Here is an 11,051-nt window from a genome sequence, read left to right as displayed (position 1 = left end):
TTTCCAAAGATCAGTAATTGCAAACGCCACCCCAGAGGGACTCCCGAACAGTCAGTGTGATACATGAGATTCACAGCTTAGTGACACAGACACAATATTCTCCAAGGCAGTCTTACATCATTGCATGGGGGCTATATCTCTCACCCCCAGGGCTGGAACTAGGGGTAAGCAGAGTAGGCATCTGCCTAGAGTGCAACCATTGGAGGGCACACTTTTAAGGGGAATTTATTTTCTTTTAAGCCCTGGTTTGCTTGGCCTTTAATAGTTTTTCAATGTTATAAACCTCCTATTCCAATCCTCTCTTGCACTCTTTGTGGGCAATATCGTGGCTGCTGCTTGTACAGGTAAATAGATAATTAGGTGCAATATGATGGATTTTTTGCTGCGGGCACAGGTACATATTTGGGGACAATATGATGGATTTTTGGCTCCTGCTGGCACAAGTACATATTTTTTGGCTGCTGCTGGCATGGGTACAGATTGGGGCAATATGAGGGATTGGCTCCGGTATATGGGGCAATATGGTGCCTACTGGCACAGGTACACAAATATTTGGGGCAATATGATGGATTTTTGACTCCTGCTGGCACAGGTACAAATAAGGGGCAATGTGATGGTTTTTTTTATCTGCTGCTGGCATAGGTACAGATTGGGGGTAACAATATGGTGGATGTTTTGTCTTATGTTGGCACATGAACAGATTGGGGGATTGGGGACAATGTGAGGGATTGACTGTCGTTAGCACAGGTACAAATGGGGCAATATGATAGGTGCTGGCACAGGTACAGGGGGCAACATGATGTCTGCTGGTAGAGGTAGAAGGGGCAATATGAATGGTAATGTGGGAAATTGTAATTCAAGGCTGGGTGGGGGGGGCACTGATTTAAGCCCTTGTCTATCTTGCAAAATACCTTGGCCCAACCCCTCCCGATAATAATGTCCACATGACTATAAATTCATAACAAACAGTTAAGGATGTAATAGTTGGCTTTGCCTATATATATATATATATATATATATATATATATATATATATAATGTTAAACGACCTCAGCTGCTGCAGAATCCCTTGTCTGAGATGATGCTCAGCAGGTTGCTAGTAAATGTGCAGCGTTTTGACAGCTGCTGCCTTTTGAACCTTCGCCCTTTGTTTAATAGTAACGTTCCGCAGCGTTAATAGCGCACAACAAGCGGCAGCCGGGGGACAATTAGTCTGGCCGCTTTTGAAGGATGCAAAAAGGATGCTGAGGATGCTGTTGCTAGGCGCTTGTTAGCTCCGCCAGCTCTTTTTGACGGACAGCATCGATAGCCAATAAAGCTCCCAGCTCGCTGCACAGCCGCCCAATCGCTACGCTGCGTGGGAGGTTCTAGCGTCTGTGGGTTTCTCCCCGCATTGTCGCGGGCGGGAGGGATCGGCATAGAAGCCTGGTTCCGGTTTCCCGGCGGAGAAGATCTATCGACGCTGTATCGACACTGTATGGAAGAGATGGAGGAGGAACTCAAGTGCCCGGTGTGCGGCTCCTTTTACCGGGAACCCATTATCCTGCCCTGTTCCCACAGCCTGTGTGTGTCCTGTGCCCGGAACATCCTCGTGCAGACGCCGGACTCCGAGTCCCCGCAGAGCCGACGAGCCTCGGGGGTGTCCGACTATGATTACCTGGACCTGGATAAGATGAGTCTGTACAGTGAGGCGGACAGCGGCTACGGGTCGTACGGGGGCTTCGCCAGCGCTCCCACCACTCCGTGCCAAAAATCCCCCAACGGGGTGCGGGTGTTCCCCCCAGCCATGCCCCCTCCCCAGCTGCAGCCCCACCACCACTCGTCTGCTTCACTGCTGCTCCCAACCGGGCCCCGCAACTCGTGCCTCACCTGCCCGCAGTGTCACCGCAGCCTCATCCTGGACGAGAGGGGACTGCGGGGATTTACCAAAAACCGGGTTTTGGAAGGGGTGATCGAGCGCTACCAACAGAGCAAGGCGGCCGCCCTGAGGTGTCAGCTGTGCGAGAAAAGTCCCAAGGAGGCCACCGTCATGTGCGAGCAGTGCGACGTCTTCTACTGTGAGCCCTGCCGCCTGCGCTGCCACCCGCCCCGGGGCCCTCTCGCTAAACATCGCCTGCTGCCCCCCGCGCAGGGCCGGGTGAGTCGGAGGCTGAGTCCCCGCAAGATCTCCACCTGCACTGACCATGAGCTGGAGAATCACAGCATGTACTGCGTGCAATGTAAGATGCCCGTGTGCTACCAGTGCCTGGAGGAGGGCAAGCACTCTAGTCACGAGGTCAAGGCTCTGGGGGCCATGTGGAAACTGCACAAGGTGAGTAGGGGGTTCTCTGTGCTTTACTCCAACCATATACTGTATTGTGCTGAGACACCAGCCACTGTCTCTACTACTCACTGCCTGGCCATCACATTCATTTATTGGGATCATACAAGAGGCAGCTGAAATCATTGTATTTGTAGAAGGTTTACTTACTGAATATATTTCTACATGTGACCCAGGGCAGGCTAGATGGGATCCTGGGCTTCTGTAGGACTTACTTGTAGGTGTACATGGGCCTCTGTAGGAACTTAACTGTAGGAGTCCATGGGCTTCTGTAGGATTTATCTGTAGGAGTACATGGACCTCTAAAGGACTTACCTGTAGGAGTACATGGGTCTCTATAGGACTTACTTGTAGGAGTACATGGGCCTCTATAGGACTTACTTGTAGGAGTACATGGGCCTCTATAGGACTTACTTGTAGGAGTACATGTGCCTCTGTAGGAACTTATCTGTAGGAGTCCATGGACTTCTGTAGGATTTACCTGTAGGAGTACATGGGCCTCTAAAGGACTTACCTGTAGGAGTACATGGGCCTCTATAGGACTTACTTGTAGGAGTACATGGGCCTCTATAGGACTTACTTGTAGGAGTACATGGGCCTCTGTAGGACTTACTTGTAGGAGTACATGGGCCTCTGTAGGACTTACATGTAGGAGTCCGTGGTCCTCTGTAGGACTTACCTGTATGAGCCCATGGGCCTCTGTAGGACTTACCTGTATGAGTTCATGGGCCTCTATAGGACTTACCTGTAGGAGTACATGGGCCTCTGAAGGACTTTTGCAGCCACAAATCTGGCATTAGTGATAAGGTTTAGGCTGAGGTGTCAAACTTGTAGTAACACTTCAACTCCCATTCCTACCATTCCTATGAAAAGCATAGCTGAATGCTTATGGAGGGTTGGTAGTATTATCATCCAAGTATGTATGCTGACAATGGATTCCAGCAGATATAGTTCAGCAACAGATAGGCAGCTCCAGGTTGGATATCCCCAGCCATCAAACCATCAAGTAACAGAAATACTGACAAATTTCTGGTGTGACCCCACAAAGTAGCTCAGCAGCTTTTGGTGCAGGCTAAGTCTAAAAGAAATTGATCTTTTATAAACATGAATTGCTTCTAGGTCTATAACTCCCAGCTCCCACCAACAACTGCCCCCCCCCCAACAAACACATAATCAGTTATAACTACACCCAGAAAAGGCACTATCTTCTGAATGTATAAGAGCTCATCGCTGTTTACTATATGGAACCTCCCTACTTGATGTCACAAGGCATTCAGGAGTTACTGGGAGTCATTTGTGTTCATTCTTGGGACACCAGGAGGATGCTGGGAAGGCAGACAGGAGAGTAGCAGGTAACCTGTTTCTGTGCTATTTAATGGATTCAGAAGGTTTTTCTAAAGAAAAGTATAGTTAGGCAGTATGAATTGCTCCAGTGAATGGAATGTAGTTAAATGAGCACTGTGTTCATCCTGGCTATGAATTGACTTTAATATCAGCAAAAAGTTTTGACTCATGTTCTTAAACTACTGCAAAAGACTGCTGTAGCCCTTGGGATTTCTTGTTATCAATATGTATGCTCCAAATTGAAAAAGCTTACAAACCATCAGTCCCAGTCACCAGGACAATGAAACATATATTCTAACCTTTCTGACAACAACTGAGCACTTTGTGGCTGTCAGTGGATGCCGGGAACTTTTCTTTATCAGTGTTATTGTTTGTGCTAATCTGTGATGAGCTATTAAGCTTCCTATCCACAACTGCTTTAGGGTCAGGGCACACGCTCAGATTCGGGGAGATTAGTCGCCTGGAGACAAATCTCCTCTTCTTCGGGGCGACTAATCTCCGAAATCAACAAAAGTTGCCTCACGAGGAATCTTCGGAAGATGAAGCACTCCAAATGCCATCCCGCCGGCAAATGCCATCTAGCCGACTGGAAGGCTGCTCGGGGAGATTAGTCGCCCCGAAGAAGACAAACCACCTCTTCTTTGGGCGACTAATCTCTCCCGCCGGCTATAATCTTAATTGCTGGCGGGATGGCACGCGGAGCGCTTTGTTTTTAGAGGTCAATCACGAGGAATCTAAATCGCCGGCGGGAAGGCAGTTCGGGGAGATTAGTCGCCCGGTTTTTGAATCTCCCCAAATCTCCACGTGTGCCTCTGCCCTAAAGTGGAGTCTATGGGAGATGGCGTTCCTGTAATACTGGGCTTTCTAGTTTCCGTATAATGGATCCTATACCTGTACTAATAAAGTGTGCATAATTGCATAACAATAGAGCAGAATTGTGACTGTTGGAGGACCCAGGTAGGACAGGGGGGCATTGTTGCACTGAGTGACATCAGTTTAAATATATATTATTGAAAACCATATCTTATTCAGAGCTTAGTGGGGCCCTAAAATGATTTTGCGGATGAGTCCAGTGACTTTTAGTTACAGTCTATGTATATAAATCAATGAACTGCTTCCAGGCTTGAATTCATTTGGCTTCAGCCATAATGGGTGTGCCTTGAGGATAAAACATGGCAACAAACCTGCTGCTCATTGATACAACTCCTTAAATCTAGCCAGGGAAATCACGCTGAGGAAAAGCCTAAGCGAACCATTTATTCTCTTCAGATTTTGGCATTGTCCCTTCAGCAAGAGACAGAATGGCAGAATTACTATACATGGGAGACAACTCAGCATCAGCCTAAGGATAAAGAGTCTCTCTAGTGCTTAGCTTCAGTCCCTGCAATATATTGATATATATATATATATATATATATATATATATATATATATATATATATATATATATATATACAGTATATATATATATATTGCTGCTAAATATTAATTGAAGATGCTGCTGAACATTCACACAGAGGAAATCAAAAGCAGAAATCACACAAACGAGTATGATGTAGCTTGTAGCACCCTAGAAATTCTGTCAGACTCCATCTTTGTGATTTATTTACCATATAGGTCTCTACGAGAATCTGTTTGCAATAGTCATAAAGTAAGAGGATAAGAAGGACGTGTAGCCAGTTAGAGGGTCGGAACAGCTTGCACATGTCATTGAAAATTGCCATTAAAGGGATACTGTCATGGGAAAAATTTTTTTTTTCAAAATGAATCAGTTAATAGTGCTGTTCCAGCAGAATTCTGCGCTGAAATCAATTTCTCAAAAGAGCATACAGATTTTTTTATATTTAATTTTAAAATCTGACATGGGGCTAGACATTTTGTCAATTTCCCAGCTGCCCCAAGTCATGTGACGTGTGCCTGCACTTCAGGAGAGAAATGCTTTCTGGCAGGCTGCTGTTTTTCCTTCTCAATGTAATTGAATGTGTCTCAGTGGGACATGGGTTTTTACTATTGAGTGTTGTTCTTAGATCTACCAGGCAGCTGTTATCTTGTGTTAGGTTGCTGCTATCTGGTTACCTTCCCATTGTTCTTTTGTTTGGCTGCTGGGGGGAAAAAGGGAGGGGGGTGATATCACTCTAACTTGCAGTACAGCAGTAAAGAGTGATTGAAGTTTATCAGAGCACAAGTCACATGACTTGGGGCAGCTGGGAAATTGACAATATGTCTAGCCCCATTTCAGATTTCAAAATTGAATATAAAAAAATCTGTTTGCTCTTTTGAGAAATGGATTTCAGTGCAGAATTCTGCTGGAGCAGCACTATTAACTGATTAATCTTGAAAAAAATTTTTTTTCCCATGACAGTATCCCTTTAATTTGCAGGCTGACAATTGTACGATCGTACAATGAAATCGCTTGATTCGAAGTACGATCGTACGATCTTAAAAATCCTTCGACTTCGAATGTCGGACTGGCCTTTTCGATGGTCGAATTTCGAATTAGCTTTTTTAGCATTTTGCAGTAATGTCATACTGTCCACTTTTAGATTTCTGTTATGGATGTTCTGCATATAAAAGAGCTATTAGCATTCTGTCATAAGGTGACCATAACGGGCCGATAAAAGATGCAGGTAGACCGAGTCTTATTGGCCAGTGTATGGGGCCCTCCAACAGGCTTCTGTGATCGTTATCTGGCTGAAAATCGGGCAGATATCAATTGGACCGGTTTAAAAAAATCCCTTCGTGCAAGGACTGTACTTGGGCCCAAGGGTTGGATAATCTTGATATCGCCTAACTTGAGGTGGGCATCAGTGAAATATCTGCTCATTTGGCAACCTCGTGAATATGGGATGACTTTGACGTAGTTGGCCAGCTTAAATATATTGCAATATATGGACAAACAATCCCTGTTTTGTTTAAAGGGTAAGGCATTTTTTAGTAGCAGTATGCACAAAATGTCGCTGTCTTAAATATATTGATAATGGGTTGAGTGCAGAGGACTCTTGTATTTGACTATATGTATTTTGTGGTCACACCCTCATTGCACCCCAGCCTAATGGTTTTAAAAAATAGTGGTGAACACAACTTTCCCTTGTTTGCAACCTCGTGAATAACATAGGGAATTGCATCCGATAACTGCATTTTGCACTATGTGTTTCAAAATGAAAATTTAGAGGGTACAGGTATGGGACCTATTATCCAAAATGCTCGGGACCAGGGAGTTTTCCGGATAAGGGGTCTTTCCGTAATTTGGATCTTCATGTCTTAAGTCTACTAAAAAATCATTTAAACATTAAATAAACCCGATGGGCTGGTTTTGCTTCCAATAAGGTTTAATTAAATCTTAGTTGGGATCAAGTACAAGGTACTGTTTTTTATTACAGAGAAAAGGGAAATCATTTAAAAACAAATTTGGGTTATTTGGTTATAATGGAGTCTATGGGAGAAGGCCTTTCCATAATTCATAGCTTTCTGGATAACGGGTTACCGGATAACGGATCCCATACTTGTACTTATATCTGAGTTTCTTTAAATATTTACTATATTTGTTGTCTTGTAACATTCTATAGCATTAGTTAGGCACATTTATTACATCTGGGAGTCCATGCCTACTCTGAATATTGCTGTGTATTTAAAACAAACCATTACAGTAACTGTACAGATAAGGTTACTTTGTGTCGGGTTACTTGTTGCTGCCCTTTTCCCATTGTATTAAAGAATTTGCCATGTGGGAGAAGAGATTTCTGACAGTGGAAAGTGAATATCTCCTGCAATATACAGAAACATCAACACATAGTTTTATTATTATCATGTCGGTTTTGAAGGGGCAACATATTTAACAGTGCTGTACAATAGAAGGTGACATATATTTTAAACTTCCAGACTAAAGCTGGCCATAGATGTAAAGATTTTTAAAAGATCTTTTCATTATCGTTAGACCAAGCTTATCTTGAAACGATCGTTTAAATGTACGATTTGTCCAGCAAATATCAGGTTATATTGTCTAGTTGAAGCCAGGAAAACTGAGGGTAGCTGGCTGCTTGGCCCTGCAAACAATTGGACAATAAATAGATTTCACTGTGACGATGGAAATTTTCTGGCCAATCAATTTTCTGACTGATGTCGGACCAAAAATCGTTAGATGCACGATCGTTCGATTCCCACTAACCTCCCGATAATTTGACGGCTTGGTTGGATTGCACTAAAATCAGTTGTTCATCAATGAAAAATCTTTGCGTCTATGGGGACCTATACTCTCAGGATTTTGGCAATCATGTGCAAGCAGTAGAGTTAAGGCATTATTAAGCTTTCTAAAATAATGAAAACCTCAATAATCTTACACAATGGGCAAAGAGCTAATGGTGCCCAAAAGGCACTGACCCTTCTGTAAGTTAATCAGGGCAGAGTTGATTTAGATGCAGACAGACGGGTGCATGCTACATGATGGGGCACATTTACAAAGCTCAAGTGAAGGATTCGAATTAAAAAAACTTCGAATTTCGAAGTGTTTTTTGGGCTACTTCGACCATCGAATGGGCTACTTCGACCTTCGACTACGACTTCGACTACGAATCGAACGATTTGAACTAAAAATCGCTCGACTATTCGACCATTCGATAATCGAAGTACTGTCTCTTTAAGAAAAACTTCGACCCCCTAGTTCGGCAGCTAAAAGCTACCGAACTCAATGTTAGCCTATGGGGAAGGTCCCCATAGGCTTGCCTGCGTTTTTTTGATCGAAGGATATTCCTTCGATCGTTGGATTAAAATCCTTCGAATCGTTCGATTCGAAGGATTTAATCGTTCGATCGAACGAATAATCCTTTGATCGTTCGATCGCAGGATTTGCGCTAAATCGTTCGACTTTGATATTCGAAGTCGAACGATTTTAGTTCCGGGTCGAATATCGAGGGTTAATTAACCCTCGATATTCGACTCTTAGTAAATCTGCCCCGATGTGTACAAATGAAGCAATTTGGACCTGCAAATGCAGCATTGTGCAAAGCAGATGAGATCATTGACTTTGATTTGCAAATAGTTCAGTAGATACTGTAACCTGCCCAATGGATGTTTATGTGACTCTACATCTTGTCTGGTACCATGTTGATTCCACCTTAAAAAGATATATACTGCTCATCACTAGTGGTTACACTGTTTGACAATGTCAGCACAGGTAATGATATTTTATAGTTTCATTCACTGTTCTTGTCTGATTTTGAATACATTTACCAACAGGCAAGGTGTCTTGCAAGTAGGGTTGCCACCTTTTCTGGAAAAAAATACCGGCGTTCCTATATATTATATCTTTTTTCCCTATTAATACCATTGGGATCAACCATCATTTTTACCGGCCAGGCCGCTAAAATACCACCCGGGTGGCAACCTTACTTGCAAGACTCTAAAAGGATCTGATATTAATGCTTTGGTAGCTGCACATATATCTGGATAATGTGTAGGAGAAGCGATGGATGTTTCTGAATTAATATCCAGCTAAGTGCAATTATTTGATTTTTTTGCCCACAAAAGGTTTATTTTGGAGGTGATTAGAAAACAGGATTAAGTTTTTTTATGTGTATTTTATGTGTACCCATTGTGGCATGAGAGTCAATTTGGGGAGAAACCTAGAGAAGGTTCAGGAGCAGAGGAGAGAATTATAAATGGTTGTGGGGGTGAAGGGAGAGATCAATGCTGAGCAGGGAGAGAGACATGTGTGTAGAATGGGAGGAGAGTCAGGAATGATGGACAATGAGAATGTGGAGAAAGGATAATGACATGAATGTGTATAAACTGAAGGGGGTTGGAGTGGATAAGAAAAGAAGAGGGGGTGTGGGCGCTGGAAAAGCAGGGAGATTATGAGAATAGAGATAAGAAATTAAGAAATAATGCTGAACAATTTGTAATGGGGGTTGAGGGTGGCAAAAAAGGAATTGCATGTATTGGATGTCAGGGAAGCTTTTTATAATCATTACGCCTAACAGTAGTCAAATTTGACAATTTACTGAATTGCCCTTATACATTGCTCTCTGAATTCTGAGGCTGCCATCCTTGTTCTTATTGTGCAGAGAGTGACAGCACTCTGCTATGTGTATAGCTAGAGGGGTTACCCTATGTGAACCTATCCAGGCATTTGTAATAAGCATAACATAATAACTGTAGCTGTAGAAGAGAAGTGAATGGCAGTACATAAGTCAGGACTTGGATTTGGGCATGGTTGAATTCATAGAGACTAATGGGATCAATTTAATTATAGAAGATAGTTGGGTGGGTGCAGTAAATATAAACACAGTATACTGTATAAACATGTAATACATATATATATATATTTTCAAATACAAGAGTCCTCTGCACTCAACCCATTATCAATATATTTAAGACAGCGACATTTTGTGCATACTGCTACTAAAAAATGCCTTACCCTTTAAACAAAACAGGGATTGTTTGTCCATATATTGCAATATATTTAAGCTGGCCAACTACGTCAAAGTCATCCCATATCTGGCCAGTCCTATGCTCAATTTTATCTGATTCATTAAGAATTCTGTTGCTTCATTTTATCTGATTCTTAATGAATCAGATAAAATTGAGCATAGGACTGGCCAGATATGGGATGACTTTGACGTAGTTGGCCAGCTTAAATATATTGCAATATATGGACAAACAATCCCTGTTTTGTTTAAAGGGTAAGGCATTTTTCAGTAGCAGTATGCACAAAATGTCGCTGTCTTAAATATATTGATAATGGGTTGAGTGCAGAGGACTCTTGTATTTGACTATATGTATTTTGTGGTCACAGCCTCATTGCACCCCCGCCTAATGGTTTTAAAAAATAGTGGTGAGCACAACTTTCCCTTGGTTATATATATATATTTTATCATATACTTTGATTATTATACCACATATAGCATAATGAAAGCAAATCTCTGATTTGGTGAAAAAGTTCCATCTTCAAATCAAACAAAAAGAACACAATTATCGCAATGGCATATATCTGATTGTGATATTTTTGATTTTTTTTTAACGAAATAATGATATACTAACTATATTGACCTGTGTAATTTTATAAGAATTAAGATGATGCCTTACTGCTATTCTTTTCAGCATGATGAGTATAAATAGTGTAGGTCTTTCTGTGATTTGTATACCAGCTGCTCTGTAATGTTGTTAAAGGTACAATTATTGCACACCATTCTAGTGAATCCTTGTAGCCAATTAGCAACCATGTAGCAAACATTTTATTTTCATCTCTTTTTTTCTGTTAGTCTAAAGCAGACTTTATTGGGATGAGACCCAATTTGTGATCTACCACATGGTTTGACCCCAATTATCTCATAATAAGATTACAGATACGTGAAAACATTGTCTTAAATTTTATAGAGAGTAATGACTTGCG

General features: G+C 42.2%; 1 protein-coding gene across 5 annotated transcripts in view; it reads left to right on the top strand.

Annotated features, from left to right (window-relative positions):
• The first annotated feature begins 1,160 nt into the window (after positions 1-1,160).
• Positions 1,161-11,051, top strand: part of trim9.S (tripartite motif containing 9 S homeolog) — a 61,124-nt gene continuing 51,233 nt past the window's right edge. For 3 of the 5 annotated variants that reach the window (XM_018232340.2, XM_018232339.2, XM_018232337.2), the window contains exon 1: positions 1,161-2,311. In XM_018232340.2, the coding sequence (XP_018087829.1) occupies positions 1,478-2,311 (834 nt within the window). In that variant the 5' untranslated portion in view covers positions 1,161-1,477. The remainder of the gene's footprint in view (positions 2,312-11,051) is intronic. The other 2 variants (XM_018232341.2, XM_018232338.2) reach the window with 1 other exon arrangement.

This window comes from Xenopus laevis, chromosome 8S (assembly GCF_017654675.1).
Source record: "Xenopus laevis strain J_2021 chromosome 8S, Xenopus_laevis_v10.1, whole genome shotgun sequence".
Classification (NCBI taxonomy): Eukaryota; Metazoa; Chordata; class Amphibia; order Anura; family Pipidae; genus Xenopus; species Xenopus laevis.
This window is presented reverse-complemented; position numbering and strand designations above follow the sequence as displayed.